This window comes from Solea solea, chromosome 13, assembly GCF_958295425.1.
Source record: "Solea solea chromosome 13, fSolSol10.1, whole genome shotgun sequence".
NCBI lineage: Eukaryota > Metazoa > Chordata > Actinopteri > Pleuronectiformes > Soleidae > Solea > Solea solea.
Window position 1 is genome coordinate 28,010,839 of NC_081146.1, and position 22,784 is coordinate 28,033,622.

General features: G+C 40.1%; 1 protein-coding gene across 3 annotated transcripts; it reads right to left on the minus strand.

Moving 5' to 3' along the window:
* Window positions 1-3,763: 3,763 nt before the first annotated feature.
* On the minus strand, window positions 3,764-22,708 carry xrcc1 (X-ray repair complementing defective repair in Chinese hamster cells 1). Of its 3 annotated transcripts, none has more exons than XM_058648540.1 (18): window positions 22,590-22,708; window positions 22,197-22,262; window positions 21,996-22,088; window positions 21,267-21,374; window positions 21,009-21,167; window positions 19,907-19,984; window positions 16,605-16,725; window positions 16,257-16,366; window positions 15,872-16,031; window positions 15,575-15,800; window positions 15,156-15,272; window positions 8,695-8,776; window positions 8,510-8,609; window positions 5,399-5,462; window positions 5,105-5,238; window positions 4,720-4,810; window positions 4,534-4,609; window positions 3,764-4,297 (listed from the first exon to the last, which is right to left on the minus strand). In XM_058648540.1, the coding sequence occupies exons 2-18, from the start codon at window positions 22,245-22,247 to the stop codon at window positions 4,190-4,192; spliced, it is 1,878 nt and encodes a 625-aa protein (XP_058504523.1). In that variant the 5' UTR covers window positions 22,248-22,262; window positions 22,590-22,708; the 3' UTR covers window positions 3,764-4,189. The 3 variants fall into 3 exon arrangements, with proteins under 3 accessions (XP_058504523.1, XP_058504521.1, XP_058504522.1); XM_058648538.1 differs by having other exon boundaries at window positions 16,605-16,728; XM_058648539.1 differs by having other exon boundaries at window positions 16,605-16,728; window positions 22,544-22,686.
* Between the last annotated feature and the right edge of the window lie 76 nt (window positions 22,709-22,784).

Genomic DNA, 22,784 nt, shown 5'->3' on the forward strand with positions numbered 1-22,784 from the left:
AACACACCAAACCAACGACTACAAACACACCAAACCAACAATCACTAAAAACACACCAAACCAACAATCACTAAAAACACACCAAACCAACGACTACAAACACACCAAACCAACAATCACTAAAAACACACCAAACCAACAATCACTAAAACACACCAAACCAACAATCACTAAAACACACCAAACCAACAATCACTAAAACACACCAAACCAACAATCACTAAAAACACACCAAACCAACAATCACTAAAAACACACCAAACCAACGACTAAAAACACACCAAACCAACGACTAAAAACACACCAAACCAGCGATCACTAAAAACACACCAAACCAACAATCACTAAAAACACACCAAACCAACAATCACTAAAACACACCAAACCAACAATCACTAAAAACACACCAAACCAACAATCACTAAAAACACACCAAACCAACGACTACAAACACACCAAACCAACAATCACTAAAAACACACCAAACCAACAATCACTAAAAACACACCAAACCAACGACTACAAACACACCAAACCAACAATCACTAAAAACACACCAAACCAACAATCACTAAAAACACACCAAACCGACGACTAAAAACACACCAAACCAAAAATCACTAAAAACACACCAAACCAACGACTACAAACACACACACAAAAACACATTTTGCACGGGCACTGCACAAGTTTATGTAATTAACCACATTTATTATAAAAAATGATATTCCAGTATATTTGGGGATGGTAGAATGGGGGGGGGGGGGATATGACATCTATTAATCACTGTTTTATTAAATTATTATTATAATTTATTCTTTTTATGTAAGGCGTGATATATATAAGCTGTAATGTATGTGAGTAACTGTGATCATCTGCAATAACGGCTTCATTTGAAAAGATAGATACTTACTATTTTAGTGTGAAAACCTGTATTTAAGACAATTAAACAAGCTGGTTACAAATGAAATAATAATAAATATTATTAAATAATAATATACAATAAGCTGCTCTGTAAACACAAGCAAAGAGTCAACATTTACCACCCGATTAAAGCTTTGGAACCAAAGGGAATAACTTACCCTTTCTACCTGCTCCTGCTGCTGCTGCTCCTGCTGCTCCTGCTGCTCCTGCTGCTGCTGCTGCTGCTCTTGCTGCTGCTGCTCCTGCTGCTGCTGCTGAACACCATAATAAGCCTTGACAGACAAATATCCACTGTTTACCTCACCCGGAGCCTCAGGGAGTCTGTGCTCCTGAGCCACACACAGCAGTTCTGCTGCTGCTGAGCCTGGGTCAGTAGAGAGGAGAGGAGGAGGAGCAGGAGGAGGAGGAGGAGGAGTGAGATGGGGGGGGGGGTGTTAACACCTGTCACTGAAGCAGAACCACTGTTTTCCATGGGAAGAGGAAGCTCCGAGACCGAGACCGACACCAAGACCAGACCGAGACTGACACCAAGACAAGACCGAGACTGAGACCAAGACCAGACCAGACCGAGACTGAGACCAAGACCAGACCAAGACAAGACCGAGACTGAGACCAAGACCAAGACCAGACTGAGACTGAGACCAAGACAGACCAAGTCAAGACCGAGACTGAGACCAAACACAGGTGTTGAAGTTCCACATATCTTTGAGTTGAATTGAAGAGAAGCAGCATACTGGGGTTCAACTGCAGTTTACATTCATACATAATAATGTAATATGATAATAATAATAATAATAATAATAATAATAATAATACATTCATTACACATTAGAAGGTTTTATTGGAACGACAGAGTTTATGTCACGTGAACTCAGTTACTGTGAATGTTATTACAGACTGAGATAAACTCTGATGGCTGTTACTGCACTGTTAGAGGATTGAGACTCTGATACTGACTGACATGACTGATACTGACTGATACTGACTGACATGACTGATACTGACTGATACTGACTGACATGACTGATACTGACTGATACTGACTGACATGACTGATACTGACTGACATGACTGATACTGACTGACATGACTGACATGACTGATACTGACTGACATGACTGATACTGACTGACATGACTGATACTGACTGACATGACTGATACTGACTGATACTGACTGACATGACTGATACTGACTGACATGACTGATACTGACTGACATGACTGATACTGACTGATACTGACTGACATGACTGATACTGACTGACATGACTGACATGACTGATACTGACTGACATGACTGACATGACTGATACTGACTGACATGACTGATACTGACTGACATGACTGACATGACTGATACTGACTGACATGACTGACATGACTGATACTGACTGATACTGACTGACACTGACTGACATGACTGATACTGACTGACATGACTGACATGACTGATACTGACTGATACTGACTGACATGACTGATACTGACTGATACTGACTGACATGACTGATACTGACTGATACTGACTGACATGACTGATACTGACTGACATGACTGATACTGACTGATACTGACTGACATGACTGATACTGACTGACATGACTGACATGACTGATACTGACTGACATGACTGATACTGACTGACATGACTGATACTGACTGCTCCCAAAGTCATCTTACAAAAGAGCCAACAGCTCCAACAACTGTCTAAAGAACGGGAAACATGTCCCTAACTCATACTTCATTTTTAAATCAAATTGAATATACATCACATGTCATTGAGCAGACGCTTCTATCCAAAGCAACTTACACGGGAATTGAGTACAATCTGCCAGGGGTGGAGTTGGTAGTTGTTGGAGATTAACCCACGAGACCAAGACAAGACCGAGAGACGTAAAAGTGGTCTCGAGACATACGTACAACTCTGGGACAATCTCATTTAATGTTAACAAAACACCAAGAGTTTAACAGTCAAATTGACTCTTTGGGTGTTATTTTAACACTTAGACTGCGTTACTGTGTATAGATACCACGTTAGAACAATGTGATGCAACAGTGTCTGTATTTCCCAAATAAAGACTGAATTGTATTGTGTCTAACTTTTAAGCAAAAGTTTGAATTAGAATTTGTTTTATTTGCACATAAACCAATTAGTGATAGTGAATCTGAATTATTACACACCAGCAATAAACACGTACTAGCATCCAATACTGCCCGGGGAGCAATGGGGGACTGGGTGCCTCTGGCCCCATAGATCTGGGCCACAGACCACTGCACCAGGACAATTTCATGAAATGAGTTAACCCACTGCTGCCAGGTGCAGGAATGTGGTGTTTGCCACCTGAGGGCCAGCATTTCCTTGGCTGCAGTGAAACAGTGATAGAATGCTATGCTTTGGGAGGTCCAGACCAACACCATGACCAGTCCTGTTACAGGGAGCTGAGGTGGAGGCTGCTGTGGCTGGACAACACACACACACACACACGTCACCTGTGTGTGATGTGTGTGAGATGTGTGGGTCTGTTTTGCTGGTGACATTGTGAAACCAGCATAGCTAACACAACATTTGGCAGCGACATGACATCTCATCTGCTCTGTGTGACAGAAGTGACAAACTCCTCCCTGTGAGCATGTTTATGAACCCGTTTCCAGGAGTGAAAGGTTGTCTAATGGAGAAATGAAGTGGCAAATGTATTCTAATCAGTTATTACTGACGTCCCTGCTGGCAGCCATGGCTTCAGTAAATCTTCAGCAACAAACCATCATCTGCATTCACACGTTCTCATTGTCTTGACTGAAGAGTAGAAGGTGAAAAACTGGACTCAGAGAGGACAGAGCAGAGTTATTAGTGAATTAAAAGTCTTTTTATTTAAAAAATAAAAACAAAGTCATAAGAGACTTAACATACGTTAGTTAAGTAAACTAGTTCTATATTTCCATGTGTTTTTTTATTAATGCATATTCTACATCCTACTCTCAGCCAATCCAGTCCATAATCACACACTATCAGTTTAACTAGTTTAACAACACAGAAGAGTTTAGAATAAAACTCTAATGATATCACACACACACACACACACACACTTTCCTTCCTCGACCAAAAGACAAAAAACATTATGAAAAAAGAGAGAATGCATTTCATGAACACAAACAAAAATATTCTCTAACTACAATTGTTTTATTGCTTGTTCAACGTCAAACAACACATTTTGGAAGGAAAGGGAGAATGTCTCGGTCTTTTCCTGCACACACCTCTCTGTGGTTCAGGGGACGACAGTGTAGGGTTGGTAGGGCAGCATCTTCTGTCGTTCGTTGATCGCATAAATCCATGCGGGTTTGACAAAGTTCAGATTACCATTCTCCATCAGTGCCTGAAGAAATAAGGAAGAAGCGAGTGAACAAGCAAAGCTCGGGCATTTCATGTTTTCCTCGTGTAATAAATGGAGACAGCGCAGCCACAATAGTAACTGAGTCAACATTCGACTTCTGAACCCACATTTCAATCAGATTCAAAACCAGTGTGGATATCAATATGCATCATTGTTTGATTGATTTCACCTTGAAAACAAAGAGTTCACGTCATGACTGAAGTAAGGAGTCAACTTACGTCTTCAAAAGAGTCGTGCCAGCCTTCACTGGTCACCACGAACTGCACCTTCTCTGTCATGTAGTCTTCAATCATTCTGCGACACAACAGTGACAGACACAAAGATTTAACTAACGCTCATTTGATTTTCATGCTACAAATGTTTGCCCTCGTAAATGTACACGTTACTAAACAAGTCTTTCTTACCCATCAAAGGCAGCGATGTATCGCAGCAGAAGCCGTCTTTCATTGTGAGGAAATTTACCGTAGAGGAAAAAGTGTCTTCCACTCAGGAAGTCTGAAAGAAATGATTCAATGACAGTAGAGAGGAGCAGGAGGTCAACTGAGTTCAACCGAGGACAACATGTCCTTTTTCAGGTTCAGACCTGGTTTTAGGGTTATGGTTAGAATTGGGTTTTGGGTGAAGCACTTAGTTGTCATGGATAAGGTTAGGGTAAGAGGCCAGGGAAAACATTATGTCTCTGATGTCCTAAAAACAAGTTTGTGTGGACGAAGAGAACATTTTTACTGTGAGAGGACAAAGAGTAGAGACAGGAAACCGTAGGAGACACAGATGAGGACAAAGACGAACCTGGAAGCTCAGGAATGGGTTGATCCTCTTCAGCCTCAGCATCTGTGTTTTCGTCCGTCGACCCCAGGTACAGATCCTCCTCTTTCATCATCTTCAATTCTGCTGGTCTTTTCTGTCTGTTGTCCTTCTCCACTCTTTCACAAGAAGCAAACATCTTCATTTTCATGCACCCTCTTCATGGAATCTCAAATGTTGTCTTGTCTAACCATTAGAAATGATGGTTACAGTTCTGATACAGCTGTATGCTCTGTGTACATAATGAATCTAAGAAATGGAAAACTAGCTATCGTTTACCTCTGCAGCTCGTCCTCAGTGTCCACAGCAGATTCATCTTCTTCATCATCATCATCATCATCACCTTTAAAAAAAGTGGAAAAAACTGATTCATGTACCTCATTTATTATAATACTAAGGTGAAACAGGAAGGAAGATGATGAACTCCCCGCGACATTCACTTCACGCCAGAGAACATTGTAGTCAGGTAAGTAACAACAAAATGGGATTCAAACACAGTGGTACAGAATTGGCATAATCATTTCTTTCCTATATAAAAGCAGAGAAGGCAAAGCTGAAAATGAAATACAGTCAACGAGTGCCGATTTACATTTCCAGTCCTATATGGTCAAATTCATTTATATAGCACATTAAAAAACAACCCGTTGCCCAAAGTAAGGGTTGACCGATACATACAAATGGACCTGATACGAGCTGATAAGAGGGCATACTCCCAAAGAGCGGCCGAGAGTTGTTGACCACAGTGTACAAATACTAAACATCCACTCACGAGCTCACAAGCTCACAAGCTCACGAGCTCACAAGCTCACAGGCTCACGGGCTCACGGGCTCACAGGCTCACGAGCAAGGGACATGAAAAGATTTGACATTGTGTAAATCTGCCAATAACTGATCATTCTCTCCTCTCATTTAATGTCAAGCTCAGCCTCTCTATTAATAAGCCCCCACGTAATAGAATATAAAAGTTCTCCTCCGGTACTGACCTCATTCATCATGTATCCACCTCTGATGACCTGGTTTCTCACTAAAACACTTTGAATAACATTCTTAACACTCTTGCTCCCTAAAAAACAGGTCTGACTCCTTTTCCATTTCAGCACCCTGGTTAGCACCTGAGTTACGGCTAACTTAAGAAACTGGATTGACTATTCATAAAGAGATGTACAACCACCAGACTTTGCACTACAAGGACTCTTCTGAAGGACTTTCTCAAACTAAAATTCTATTTTAATTGTATAGCTCTAAATCCTAACATACATTATCTCAATGCACTGTACGTAGACAACATCATGGAGAGCAGAGAAACTCAACAATTCACACAATTCACGCAAACACTAGGCATCAGTGCAGAGAAAAAACCTCCTTTTTAACTGAAGAAATCTCTGAAAGAACCAGACTCAAAGATGTGCAGCATCTGCCTCGACCGGAACTTCTGTAACTCCACCGGAAATCAACTGTAACTTCTGTAACTCCACCGTAACTCGACCGTAACTTCTGTAACTTGACTGTAACTTCTGTAACTTGACTGTAACTTCTGTAACTCCACCGTAACTTGACTGTAACTTGACTGTAACTTCTGTAACTCGACCATAACTTCTGTAACTCCACCGTAACTCGACCGTAACTTCTGTAACTTGACTGTAACTTGACTGTAACTTCTGTAACTCGACCAGAACTTCTGTAACTCCACCGGAAATCAACTGTAACTTTTGTAACTCGACCGTAACTCGACTGTAACTTCTGTAACTTGACCGTAACTCGACCATAACTTCTGTAACTCCACCGGAAATCAACTGTAACTTTTGTAACTCGACCGTAACTCGACTGTAACTTCTGTAACTTGACTGTAACTTCTGTAACTCGACCGTAACTCGACCATAACTTCTGTAACTCCACCGGAAATCAACTGTAACTTCTGTAACTCGACTGTAACTTTTGTAACTCGACTGTAACTTTTGTAACTCGACCGTAACTTTTGTAACTTGACTGTAACTTCTGTAACTCGACTGTAACTTTTGTAACTCGACCGTAACTTTTGTAACTTGACTGTAACTTCTGTAACTCGACTGTAACTTTTGTAACTCGACTGTAACTTTTGTAACTTGACTGTAACTTCTGTAACTCGACTGTAACGTCTGTAACTTGACTGTAACTCGACTGTAACGTCTGTAACTTCTGTAACTCCACCGTAACTCGACCATAACTTCTGTAACTCCACCGTAACTTCTGTAACTCTGTAGATTCATGAGACTCTGGGCTTGAATTCCTCCCTCAGCTTTAATCCGTCTTCTCATTCATTAAAACCTGCCTTGAAAAAACAGATTCAACACAAATCCACTCTCACTTAAGCCATAGAAACCAGTGTGGTTTCCACCCACTTCATAGCACCGAATCTGCACTAATCAACAATGACCTCCAGTTTAGAGGAGAATGAGAAATGGAGACGAGAACCACACACATGAACCACTTACTGTATATACAAAACAATGTAAGAAAAGAGCTCACAACATAATCAATCACCCTACCACTTTACATCAGGCCTCCAATTAACATAGAAATGAGAAACATCCCCTCACAGTGATTACAATTTTTCTTCCATTGGTGTTTCTCCCTCAAACTCCATCTTCATGATGTGATATTCTTGTACTTTACGTTGTTGCATTATTAGCTCATCCATTTCTAACGGCTCCATCAAAGTTGATCCCTTTTTCTAATTCCTCAGATCACATTCACCCCCTTGCTCATCTCAATGAATTCAGTCCTGTTCAGCTGCAAAGTTCTGCCACTCTTGTTATTTGAATTATTAGAATTAACCACTTCCCAAATGTCGGGCTAATGTTATTTATATTTATTAAAAAATGTATTAGGAAGTGATGAGATTTAAAAAATATTAATTATCATTTGCATCCTACTTAATTGTTGTGAGTTGTGAATCTCTTTTGTCACTGGGAAATGATGTTTTCTCGCCTCATCTATTTTTATTTGGATGACTTTGCGGTGGGTGACCATGCAGCAGAGTAGTAGAAGTATTTTATTTGAAGTAAATTGAGTAAACAGAGCAAAAAACATTCATTCCCAGACACAAACAAAGCAGGAATAAATATGCTACTGGCAGAATATATTCAATTTTAGAACATTGAGTTTTGATTCTCTCCAAATCATAATCTTGTAATTTCCGCCCTCGGTTTTGATCATTTTCTCTCTCTACACTGTTCCACTGAACTTAATCCCATTCCATCTGTAGAGCTATAGGACTGCAGCTAAACCTGCTCTGTGTTTGTGGAGTATGTCGCTCAACTGTGATCAAGACGGTGAAAGGTAAGAGTCGTAGACAGTGACAGTGCTGATGTTGACTGAATCTTGTTGAAAATCATTAAAGCAGATGCAAACCTGGTTGGTCCACATCAGTGGAGCCAGCATATTCATCATCTTCCTTCCTGTTCTCTGGTGTTTTTGGGGAGGCCACTTGTGTCGCACTCTTTTGCAGACTCTGCAACAGCAGCATGGAAAGACTGTTAAAACTGACAGTTACGAAACAGAGAAAATAGATAACTACTAAATAAATAAATAACTACCTTTGTGTTTGTTTCCTCTTCACTCCCATCATCCACTTCCATTTCGCTCTCTGAGCTCGACTCTGCTCCATCCATCAAATACCTGATTTAAAAAAAGGGAACAGTGTATTGGAATGATCAAGGACCAGAGGGAAAATTGCACCCATACAATATTTGTTGCACTGCCAGCTTCAATTCTCAAACTGACAGGAAACTTAGTAAACTTATTAATTAAACAGTCTGGGTTAGAAAATAAGAATAATCTGAGGCCAATAACAGTGGTTTAGAAAAAAACTAGTATTTAGTTTTCACTCACATCATCTTTGAAGATTTCAACATTATCAGGCATACCACATGTCCCAATACCTTTTAGTATAAGACACATTTTTTACAACCAAAACAAATGGGAGGTTTTCACACTGCCTCCAGCAACACTGATTGGAAATGTTTACTTTTGTGGTGTAACTGAATTTCTTATGGTTCTGAGTGGTGTACACATCGAAAGCCAATCCTCCTGTGGTCTTTTTATCATTCATTCTTTTTTTCCCCATTTTGCTTAAATGAAGGTCCAGGCATATTTGAGAGGCAATCTTCTTCTTTATTTATATTCTGTCAGAAAATCAGCCACTGTATTTAATGGTTAGAATTCAATAATTATGATAACAACAAGATTAAGTAGAGAAATTGTTGGGATTGCTGCCTGATCTGAATCTGACATGCTGCATTGCATTGGCATGGAATGATGGAATTGAAATGATGAGTTCAGGTTTCTAACTGAATGTCTGAATGTTTAGAATGTTTAGGACATATATCCAAAATGTTCTTACATCCATGAATGAAATACTGCGATATGAACAACACTATCAAGACTAAGACACAGCACAACTGCACATAACAACACCTCGAATGAAGACAGGCAGAAACAATGGCCACTGCACCGGTGGCTGACCGGCATGAGGATGAGGAAGAGCATGAGAGTACTGATGGCCAAACTTTGTCCACCAGGTAACATATTACAGTATATTACTGTGGCTTGATGAATACAAAGACCTGTAATTACTGGAGGAGCTGAACAACGCTATAACTATTAATAAAGATTCAATGAAAATCTAGTTCAGGTAAAAACTTCATTCATCTTAAGCGTGGGTATTTCATATTAAAATGTAATTAATTATGACCTCTGACGTTTTAGTCGTGTGCTTCAACTTTTAATGAATGACTCATTTTCTAATGTAATTATTATTCTACTACATTAATAATTTAAAATTGGAACTGGGGTAGGTATGAGTTTTCCTTGTTGCCATCAGGGTGCTGTTTTACCAACTTCTATATTTATTCTTTTATATTCTAATTGGTCATTTCACACAACATGCATTGTTTAAGTGATTTTATTTATTAAGGGAAAACTATGCAAACCTACATGGCCCTATGTGAACAAGTGATTCCGCTCCTTGACGTAACTGTGGTTAATCTCATTTTTTGGAAAATGTCACTTGCCACACCCACACCTGATTACTGCCAGACCTGTGGAATCAAGAGACGACTTAAATTGAACCTGTCAGACAAAGTGAAGTCGGCCAAAAGATCCCAAAGAAGGAAGACATCATGCCGAACAAACGGTCTGGAAAAGGTTACAAAGACTTTTCTAAAGCTTTGAAAAGACTCCAGGGAACCACAGTGAGGGCCATTATTCACAAATGGAGAAAACGTAGAACAGTGGGGAACCTTCCCATGAGTGGCCAGTCTACAACAATAGCTGAAAGAAGAAGAAATGTGTGGGGGAAAATAACAAACAATAAAGACAGCAAACAACACCAGATTAACAGAAAACTAATCAACCAAATATAAACTGAAGTAGTAGTAAATGGACTGCATTTATAGTGTTGACACTATACGGTCTACAGGTCACATTCAGTCATACAGGGATTATCCTGAGTCTTGTTAATCATCTACTCACACTCTTGGGTTCAGTCTTGTCCAAGGACACTTTGATATGTGGACTTAAGCAGCCAGAATTGAATCCCTGACCTCTCTAATTAATGAGCAATGCCACTTCACCTTCTGAGCCACAGTGACTCACATCCACCAACGATGTATAAAACCATCAAAAGACTGGATCGTGACTGCATCTGCACTGTGACCTGGGCAGAGCAAACTGCACTTTTCTATACACAGGCACATTTGTTAAATCCATGAGAAATGAGTGACTAAATATTCCCCCGTGAATGTCTGAAAACTGTAGGTGAAAGAACGTGTGAATCTGTGAAAGTTCAGGTGAAATCCAGATGTACGAGTGATTTCAGTTTGGAAAGAAAGAAAGAAAGAAAGAAAGAAACAGTCATTACAAACAAATGAGACGAGACGGGAATTTTCTGATCACTAAATGTGTGATTTCTTTTTCCAGGAAAAGTTAAATGAATTATGGTAATTCATCCACACAGTTACAGAGCAGCTCGTGATGGATTACCATGTCCGATCAGTTTTTCATCCTGTCCCTGGCAAGCATCTGTTACCATGGTTACAGCTTGTGTTCTTAGACATGTCAATTCACACAAAGAGGTCAAAATAAAAATGTGTATGGTTCATGTTCTCAAAAGTGTCCCAGACATGATGAGAAAATGATCAACACCAGCTCGAGCCATCAGGTTTACAGGTCGACCAATGTGAGCTCTTCCTCGGCTGATTGCTGATCTTAAAACATGAGGGCAACCCATGGTCAATACATGATGGCATTTTTAGTGTCTCAAGTTTTTATTTTTATCGTTAAACAAGAACCATCTATCCGACAGATGATATCTAGAACAAGAACGATATCTATTAAATGTGTTTAAACACATCAGTTTATTATGATCAGTTGCTGCAAAAATATAATAAGAATATTAAGTTAACAAGGAATGTGTCAAATTAGTCTATTAAAAATCGTAAAAATACACATTTCTGTATTTCTGTATTTCAATCGAATTATTGAAAATATTGAGAACATGGTTATTGAGTTCAATCAGGGCTCCAGTAAAAAATAATAAATAAATAAAAACTAGGGCTGAGGCAAGAATGCTGTGGATGAGGAGACACACACACACACACACACACACGCACACACGCACACACGCACACACGCACACACGCACACGCTGGGCACAAATGTGTTTACTCATTCAGATTTATTGAGATAGACAGAGCTACTTAAGTGTTTTCTGCTCAAGCCTTTCTCTGGGTCGTCACTGATTGGATGATATCTATGGAGAGAGCATGTCTGGAGTGTGTATGTGACGTCACAACCTCATTAGTATATACACTACACATAATGCAAGGCAGGGACACCATAAGGTGCCATGGGGAGGGACGCCATGGGAAAGCAGTTTGTCTGGGTACTTGTCATCATCAAAGTAAGTGGTTGCTTTAATTACCCACAGCAGATGCAGCTTTTAAATACAGGACATCATCAAAGCTGCACACTGCACAATAACAAGAGCTTTACCACGACAAGTGAGGGATCGCTGGTACATTCATAAACTGAAAAGGCAAACATGAGGGTCATTACAATGCTAGCTTTGAGAATCTTCATTTAAGACCTGGTTCAACACTGATTCTTGTTTACTCAGACAGGGAGACACATATATTCATGTGTTCATTTAGTTTAAATTTAGTTTTTAGTCTAAAATGTCAGCTTTTAGTCAGTCATCATCTACCGCTTTATCCTCAACCAGAGGGTCGCGGGGGGTGCTGTGCCAATCTCAGCTACATCAGGCGATAGGCGGGGTACACCCTGGACAGTTCGCCAGTCCATCGCAGGGCCACACACACATAGAGACAAACAACCATTCACTCTCACACTCACTCCTATGGTCAATTTGGAGTGTCCAATTTACCTATCCCCACATTGCATGTTTTTGGACCGTGGGAGGAAGCCGGAGTACCCGGAGAGAACCCACGCACACACAGGGAGAACATGCAAACTCCATGCAGAAAGGCCCTTGTTCCAACCGGGGCTCGAACCCGGGTCTTCTCGCTGCAAGGCGAGAGTGCTAACCACTACACCACCGTGTAGGAAAAACAGACACCGTGTGGAAACAGACCTTGCAGTGGAGACATTCTCATTTGTTAACATGAAGAGTGAAATGAAAACGCATCCAATGTGAATCAGTCCTTAAGGGTCAGATTTCATAAAACAGCAGCACTGTGTGCCAATAACTCCTGAATCTCACTCTCATTATCCTCGCAGAGCTCAAATTAACCTTCATGAGCAGAATAGATTTCTTTGAGTAGTCTACAGACTGATCGAGCTAGAAATGGATGTTTATGATCGCTTAGAAATGACAGCGCCATCAATATATATATATATAATATATAATATATAACTCATCAACACCAAAGACAATCTACAATTCTTACTGTTCTTGACTCAATTACATGATTTCCATTATTGATTTCTCTGCCAATGAGTTATTTATTAACTTAATTGTTTTCCAAGATGAGAGATGGCATTAATGAACACATTAGTCTTGCTTTCGTCAATGGAAATTATGACAAAATATCGTCGTAACGAGACATAACACACTGCAACACCTTAACAAATCACTGCAAAATAAATTTAGATAAATATATTTCACCTCAAACTTTCTCAAATTAAACAGCAATAATCTAACTAGCACTAAATCCACCTTATCCTAATTCTTCAAGCTCCCACTCCCCTCAGGTAAAGAGTCTGGGTGTCATCCTCCACAGCATGCTCTCTTTTACGTCCCATATTAATGATACTCGGTCCACTTACTTCCACCTCCAGTCAACTGATAACCATAATCATGTAGCTCTGTGTTGCTCTGAAGGTCCAGCAATCTGTTGTTAGGGCCACTAAATCTGCACTGACCTCCAATCGTTTATTCCTTAACATGATCATACATGGAAGGCATGTATGAAGATGTACAGTAAGATATGACCTGCTCTCTGTAGCGTGCTTCCAGTGCACTAATGAGCACTAATGAGCACTAATGAGTCCAGGGTTTTCCACCAGTGAATAAGGTCCAAACACGTCTATAGCTCTAGTTATGGCTTTCGAGCAGGTTCCGCTACGTCTACATCCTTATGATGCATGTGATGTCCTGTGCTTTGCTACACGTGCATAACACTGTGGTTTTCTCACGGGAAACATCCAATATTTCCACACCAGTGATTTCCGAGACGCGGGAGGAGTTTCAAATTCAGTCGATGTGTGGCCCAAATCAGCAGTTGCCATAGTTACTATTAGTTGGCAGCAGTTTTGGATTAGTGGGGTAACAAGGTAACCACAACACTGTGTGTTTCTCCATGGCACACTGGGGGCGTGGTTAAATCCTTGATTCCATCTATGCTTCCTGAGCATGGGTTCTCGTCTGGGGCTCATTTAAAAAAAAATAATGAAAATGATTCTGATGAATCATTATATATGTTTTTTATGCGACACCTTATTCTTGTTTAACAATCATTCACATTATCTGAAAGTTATGGAGAGCTGGAACACAGAGGGATAAACAACACTGGGACAGTGTTGTTTATGTGAATTCAAAGCCGTCCATTTACCACGGGATTCTTGGAGTACAAGGAAGCAAAAGGAAATATTGTTTACTGGCCTCAATTTAAAGTATCGCAATGAATAGCATCCAATGTAAAATTGGCACCTTGGCAAGTGAAAACATGTATATTAATGCAGTCACCTTCTTCAATTAACAAGGATAAATATGAACTTGTGTTTCAAATGCAGAGTTTATTGTGTTATTGATTTTCCAAATGGACTAATGCAGAGAGGAGCATGGTGGTGATAAAGGGATACAATGCAGTAGAGGAATAAGCTGACATTTACATCAAAAGGTACCAGGCAAACTACTTTCATGACAATATTAGAAAACATTATCACCAGAAATTAATAAAGATCTGAAAATGCTCCCATCAGTTTTCCATTAACTGTGTATTAAGGTTTTTCTGCAGAGTTACTTCATTGTGGACCTGTGTCCAGGTTTTGTCATCTGACCCATAAGTCAAAAACAAACACAATCCATTTGGCTTTAGTTGTGCACGTTTACACGACAGCCCATACTACAATACGTCTGGAATCCAGCCCTACCACTGAATCTATGTTGTGAAGTGGCTAAGCAGCAATAATAAACTAATGAGTTCAGTAACCTAGGTTACCTGGTGAAATGCTGATACTCATTCTGGAGTCAGACGTGATGATTGTGGAAGCAATAAGAATGAAGGGATTCCACAATTGAAAAAGCTTCACACAGTGTAACATACTGTCAGCGCAGTAAGTAGCAGTCAGCCAGAAATAATACATGATACACAGATTTGTGCCTTGATGTTGCAAAATGAGTCATATAATTAGATCACAGCACACACGAGCTGTTCAAGGTTACAATGTTGAAGTAAGTTGGCATTCCTGCTGTGACAGGTGTATTTTTGGATGCTTCAATCAAGGTGATTACAGTGTACAGTACTGAAGTCTTTACCGTTTATGGGAGATCTTCTGCTTTCTCTTATGACAGTCCAACACCCATTCCTTCCGTACGATAATGCCCCCTGCTGACTTCACTTGGCTGTACTTGGGGGTGTTAGCAAAGGCACAGCTGGAGATGAATGGGTGAAACACACACACACACACACAGTTAGATCACTAAGAACACTGACAAGGTCAACAGTCCCAGTCACTTTTTATCACTGTTATAACTGTAATCACACCAGCATCAAACATGAGTTTAACATTACAGTTTCTACAGAAGTGAAGAGGTCAGTGTGGCTGACAGTAAGTCATTATTAACATCAACATCTCTGACCTACAGCAGCGGAAAAAAACCACTCCTCTTAATTAGCTAGATAATAAGTGGTCAGTCAGTGTCTGTTCTCATTGTCATTCTTGAGAGCGACTTACATGAGGTGTGTGGAGTCTGGTGTCCAGTCAGGTCGGTACTTGGCTCCCATATCCACAGCCTTGTCCCTCAGGTCCCCTCGAAAAGGGTTTTGGAAGCCACTGAGGACAAACACCACCCCCTGCATGATCTGCTTGAATGGGACCTGCTGTGTGACCGGGGATTTTGCTTGTTTGGGTGTTGACTGACTCTCCCTCTTCTTGTCAGAAGACTTCTGTGCCAGAGAAGCTAGAGACACAGTTCAGATAATAAGGGATGTTTTAATAAGGGTTAAGGTTAGAAACTTAGTTAAGTGTTACCTTTTTCAGCAGTGGAACTGGAGGTGCTGGATGAACTTGGCTTATCTCTGGGGTTTGCAGCTTTGGCCTCTGGTGAGCCAGCAGGACTCATTTTTTTCAAGGACGGAGAACCAGTAGACAGACGTTCTTTGCTGAACTCAAATTTTCTTTTTGCTGGTTGCTATTAGAAAAAAAAACATTCATGTAAGAAAAGGAACAATTAAAATAATGTGCACCCATACACTCGCTGGCCACGTGGCCAATTTCACAAAGCATCATGGAGACATACTCAAGATTAAAGACTAAGCATCAGAAAAACAGACTTGAAATGTGATATAGTGTCTGTCTGTCTGTCTGTAATAACCTTTTCTGGGACAGTGCGTGTGTGTGTGTGTGTGTTTTATACCTGTGGTGGTGTGGCAGAGGTTGAAGAGGAAGCTTGGCTTGATGAGTGGGAGGTTCCACCAGACTGCAGGGCAGCAGCAGCATAACTCAGCTTGTCACTCTGTGGAGACACTGAAACAACAGTGCAGACAACATGAGCTGACAGAGCAAAGCTATTCCTGCTATTTTTGCTATTTTTGCTATAAATGCTATTTGTATTTGGTTATTAGGCAGATTGGACAATCTATAGACCATAGTGAGGTTGAATGGTTGTTTGTCTCTATGTGGTCTCGTCCAGGCTGTACCCCGCCTTTTGCCCTATGTAAGCTGCCCTTGGCAACAGGCTTTTAGCAGGTGGTGAATGAATTACCTTTAAGTGAAGTGCTCGGTTTTGTTGTAACGTCCCGACTGAAAAAGAGACTGCCAGGCTGAAGACTGGGTCCAGAAGAAGGAGACTCATCCTTCACCCTGAACTGTCCCAGCTTTGTCAGCTTCTGGCAGAAGCAAAGAGAGGGTTATTCAGGGCCACAGGAGGACAGGAGGACAGGAATCTGTGCCACTGGTGACCTCTGGATTTCCACCAGAGGGTCAAAGTGTCTCATTTACTAAATGAGACACTTCTTAAGAAAAAAGATATTGACTCTGGGCTTTTTTCATAAGTAACAACAACATTGATACATAATAAAGTAATACTTATTAACATATTTCTATTTTATCATGCAAGTTTTTTCATTATTTTACGTTTATAAATGCAGGTGTGTATGTGAATAGTACTTTCATGATTGATCCAGTAGATCAGCAGGCGACAGTGGCTACAGTGTAATCTTACAAGGCAAAAGCACCATTCTGAGTTATCTCCATAAAAAGTGCTTGTTTTTGCCAATAAATGGCTCGGGTCTCCTCCAATATCTGTATATTTGGAGAAAGCCAGATTGTCGACCAATTTTAAAGACAGAACAATACGTGCAAATGCTGGGAGAGGACAGGGAGAGTGATTTTACGAGTGTCAGTGAACACATCACGGCCCAGCAGAAACATAGCTGCGACGACGCATCACTCCTGTAACCAAACCTAGGACCATTGACTGGAAAAAACAAGCACTTTTAATGTAGATAACTCAGAATGGTGCTATTTAGAGCAGAAACGATTCGTCGATAATTAATCGACAACTATTTTGATAGTCGGTTTGAAGCTTTTTTCATGATTAAAACAAGATTTCCGATAGTTTAAGCTTCTTAAATGTAAATATTTTCTTAATTTCTTTGCTCTGGAGAACAAATAAATCATTAAAAGTGAATCATTTTGGTTTGTGGACAAAACAAGACATTTGAGAACATCATTATGTCCAGGTTTGACAAACACCGATTAACATTTAAGGTTTTCTGATATTTTAAGGACCAAATGATAAATGGATTAATCGAAAATGAAAATAATGGTTAGTTGCAGCTCTAGTGCTATTGCCTTGTAAGATTACACTGCAGCCATTGCTGCCTGCTGATCTACTAGACCAATTATGAAACTTTTTCAAGAACACAAGAACAAATCAAAACAAAAACGTCAGAGTTCCTTTTTTTAAGAACAGTTGAATGAGAGTCAGTGTTCTCCAGCTGACAGTAAAGTAATACTTTATTAATCCCCTTAGGGAAATGATTTCTCTGCATTTAACCATCCTAGAATTAGGAGCAGTGGGCTGCCACACTGAGTAGTGCCCGGGAGTAATGGGGGTTGGGTACCTTGCTCAGGGGTACCCCAGCCCTTTTGACCTGGTGGGGACTTGAACCTACGACCCTCCGGTTACAAGCCAAATTCCCTTTCCACTTGGCCACTGGCTGCCCGTAAGAAAATTAGGGGAGGGACTCACCGGACACCACCATGCCACGTTATCACAGTATTTAAGTAACGGTCTGATATTATCCCGATAAAATACTAAATATGTGGAAAACATACACTGTGATATATTCACACAACAGCTCGAGTGAAAGTGAGCACTTGGCACCATCTAGTGGCCTGAAATGTCAATTGATTTTTTTTCCTAATCCACAAAAGTTTGTTTATTTGCAACATCAGTAAAAGAAAATATATGTTACTTGATGTCTCAAAAGTGATATAATATTATCACACAAAATATGAGTGATTCCCCAGTTTTCGAGGCTACCCACATCATCACCATTATTATTGTGCTATAATTAAAAAGTCAATATCATTAATTGTATTAACTTGTAACTTGATACAGTTGTTGTGTATCTGCTCCTGGTCTCTCTCTCTCTTCTGTCTCTACCTCATCTCCCTCTTGTCCTTTCTCTCCCCCCTCCCCTTTCTGTCCTCCACCTCTCCTCTGTCCCCGATTTTCCTTTCACCCCAACCGGTCGAGGCAGATGACTGCACATTTCTGAGCCTGGTTCTGCCAGAGATTTCTTCCTGTTAAGAGGGAGTTTTTTCTCTCCACTGATGCCTAGTGCTTGCTCATTGTGTGAACTGTTGGGGTTCTCTGCTCTCTTTGATGTTGTCTATGTACAGTGCCCTGAGATAATGTATGTTATGATTTGGCGCTATACAAATAAAATTGAATTGAATTGAATTGAATTGAATTGAATTAGTGATATTTCACCGTATACATTTTCCCACCCACCTCTAGTAAACATGGTTGAACTGTACTCTACGGTCAGGGAAATGCTAAACACCATACAACATGAAAACAGTATGGTATATTATGGTATATTATATTATATGTACATATATATATATATATATATATATATATATATATATATATATATATATATATATATATATATGTACATACATACATACATACATATATATATACACACACATATATATGTATATATATATACACAGTATATATATGTATAATATAATATAATATTGTAAAAGATGATAAAGTACAATATTATGACAAAGCGGGGATTTATTTTCAAACTTCTTATAGATATATTAACTAGCGGCTATATCAGATGCATTGAGGAGAGAGTTTGGATGGTTCAGCGGAGGAGGAGACTGACATGGTACATCGTCACAGTGACTCAGAGCAGATGACGGTGTGGACTGTGAAGCTGTGACCGTGTGATGCACTGAGACCTGCGGTCACGTCACCACTGATTACCAGGGAGACTGCTTGTCTTATCATCATTATTGGTTATAAAGTAACTTATCATTACTGATAAATGTGATACACACATTAATTAGAGTTGAAGATAAATTCTGTATGTTGAGTGAAAGAATCTGGAGTTATAAAACTACTTTTAACATAATAACTTAATAATCTGATCATGTTAGATTATTAAGTGAAACAGTCTGAGACTGACTTCAATTCTTAGTTAATTGTTAAGTGTCCACTGTACTTGGCAAAAGGACAATCAAATCTGTTCAGAAATGTTTTTGGCCTAAATGTTCTGTTATACAGGGTTATGTTTTAACAGAGGGAAATTGTTTGGTTGCACTGTTCAGTAACTTGATGTTTGAATTAACCTTAATTATCCTGAATAACATTAGTAAAAGCTAATATTAATGTAACCTTATTGTAAAGTGTTACCACCAAAATGTAGAAATATGTAAATGAATGTAGAAATAGATGTTTTCTAAACTGGCTGATAAGTTTGTACACATGCTCTGGCACGGTCACCACGTTAAGAAAACAAGTGTTTTACTTACTGGGGGAGTTGTTGGAGGAGGGTCATTTTTGTCCGGTGGTGAATGGAACTTCACAAAAGCCAGTCCATATGCAATGTTCTATGAAGGGGAAAAATAAGGAATTAAACTCACTTTCATTTTACCCTCAAACTAGTGCTCGGTGGTAGAATCAAAAATTTATTTTTACACAGTATTATTTCAGCGTGTGTGTGTGTTCATATTGCACATGTGGTCAAGCAAGAGAGAGGGAGTGGCACGTCCGAGTGTTTGTCTGTCAATGTAACTGTGTACATTCTTGTTACTCTGTGATGCGTTTCCTTCACTCCTGCAGTTACTACCACAGTTACTACCACAGTTACTACCACAGTTAAGCCCAAAGCATGTGTGGTGCAGCAGTTAAAAGGGTCCCCCATTAAACAGTGTTTTGCTTTTAAATGTTCACCTTTGTTGGTCTCGTTGTCTTTTGTTCTATTCAGACATGATGACACAACATAAATTAAAATACTTCCAGTATGGACACATTTTTCACAATACACAGTGCATTGTGTCTTCAGTGTCTTCAGTGGCCCAACAGCTTTTGTTATTTCTTTGTGTGAAAGTGAACGGACTCAGTGAACGGACTCAGTGAGTGGACTCAGTGAACAGACTCAGTGAGTGGACTCAGTGAGTGGACTCAGTGAACAGACTCAGTGAGCGGACTCAGTGAACAGACTCAGTGAGTGGACTCAGTGAGCGGACTCAGTGAACGGACTCAGTGAGTGGACTCAGTGAACAGACTCAGTGAGTGGACTCAGTGAGCGGACTCAGTGAACAGACTCAGTGAGCGGACTCAGCGAACAGACTCAGACTCGTAAATGAGCATTCACGTTACTGAGAGCAGACTTGACTTTGGTTAAACAGTGCTTGTAGACGCTCTGTTATTGACAAGATTGCAACAGTTGATGCTAATGGAGCCGCAAAGTGGATTTAAAAAATGACAGTCCCTCAAATGTTTGATTTTCTCACCACTCTGAATTTCCTCCACATGTCCTGTTCCGACGGTCAATGGTGACCATTCAACAATAAAATCAAACCATTGATGTATAAATTGTGAAGTAAGCTTTTTAGACGCTGGGCCCCGTACCTTGCTATATGGCTGGCTACATACAATTTTCACTCTGTCCCACTTCTCCTGTGATGTGCTCTTCTGCAGCTGGTTAGGCCCAAAGAAACGCACTCGGTTCATGTTGGTGCCATTACGGCTTTCCGTTGGGGACATAAAGGATGATGTTACTAGAAGAACCTGGGGGAGACATTCAAATCAAAGAAGAAAATCTGTTCACACTGAGAAATTTCTATGAAGGAAGTGAAATATTTGAACAGGTTTCATTTGTGAGAGTACCTCATAATCCTGGTCTCTGACAGAAGAGGAATTTCCAACTAGAACCTCCACAAAAGCTGAACCTTCATTTCCTAAGTCAATGCTATGCACCTGCTCCTCCTTCTCCAACTGAGAAGAAAAACAGCAGCACTTTTAATAAAGTAATAATGTGAAAATAGATGAACAAATTAAACTACTTACTTGTTATTTTAAGAGAGTAAAGTACCAACAAATGGTATGCACAGTTACAGTACTACATTCAAGGTATTAACACGTGTCAAACATTTAGTTTACAAGTGACACATCCAAACACAGGGAGTGGCAGAGTTGACAGTGTGTGTGTGTGTGTGTGTGTGTGTGTGCGCTTGTAGTGAGAAGTGATTGGCTGGATTTTTGACATTTTCCCTCAGTTAACATCCAGCAGTGAAATGCTGCAAATGTCAATCAGGAGTCAATCAGTGTGACACTCTTTGCTGCAGTTTGCTGTGGACACACTTTTGAAGGACAGGGACATAAAGAGGGTGGACAAGCACAAAAAGACGATTGACTCAGTCCTTTTTTTTCTTCTTCTTCTTCTTCTTCTTCTTCTTACAGCATGTAAATGTTTTTTTATGACAATAAAGCTTTTGAATCCTTTGAATTCTTTGAATTCTTCTTTTTTTCTATGCTGAGTTGTTGCTGTGAGATACTGGATCAGTATATCAGGTGTGGGAGTTTAAACATTAACAGAGTAGGATGTCAGCTGTGTACCTGCAGAATGACTGATGTCTGCTTCTCGCCGGGTTTTGCTGCTTTCCACTTCCTGTAGGTGTCAGAGCTCAGCAGGTTGTCTGCTTTGTGAGTCTGTGACACAAGAGGACACAAGAGGACACATGAGGACACAAGAGGACACAGAGGATTTGACTCACTTAAAACAATAAAACTGACACGAATGACAGAAGAACGACTTACAGTGTCCTCGGTGCTGCAAGACACAACGTGTTTGATCTTGATTTCTGGCATCTTCTCGATTCCTCACTGTTCATCATCAACAACAACAATGATGATAATAATGATTATAAGCAAGTTTGAATAAAACAGCACTCGTCCCTGCGCTTCCGTGGTTATCTACACGTAACACAGATACAACGAGTCCTCTAAACATTAACTTTAAACCAGGCGAGTGACTAAACTGCTTTAAACTGCTTTGTTTTCACTTAGCGAGACAGCGTTGGCTAGCGTGTTAGCATGCTAGCACACGATAGGCACTTTTCCGAATGAGCATGGATTGATTTCTGTGAATGTTCTCATGAAAGTACCTGTTCAGTGTTCACCGCTTTCTCTGGTCGCTCAACAACAACTCACCTGTTCATATATCACTTCTTTCAATCAGGACACAACTGTGGCCACGAGCAAACTCATTTTCCCACCAAACGTGTGTGTACGTGTGTGTGTACGTGTGTGTGTGACTGTGTGTGTGTGTGTGTGTTATGACGCAGAACGTCCCCATCCACTGAGCGGGTCCCTCCTCTTCTTCTTCTTCTACGATGGTCTTAACCT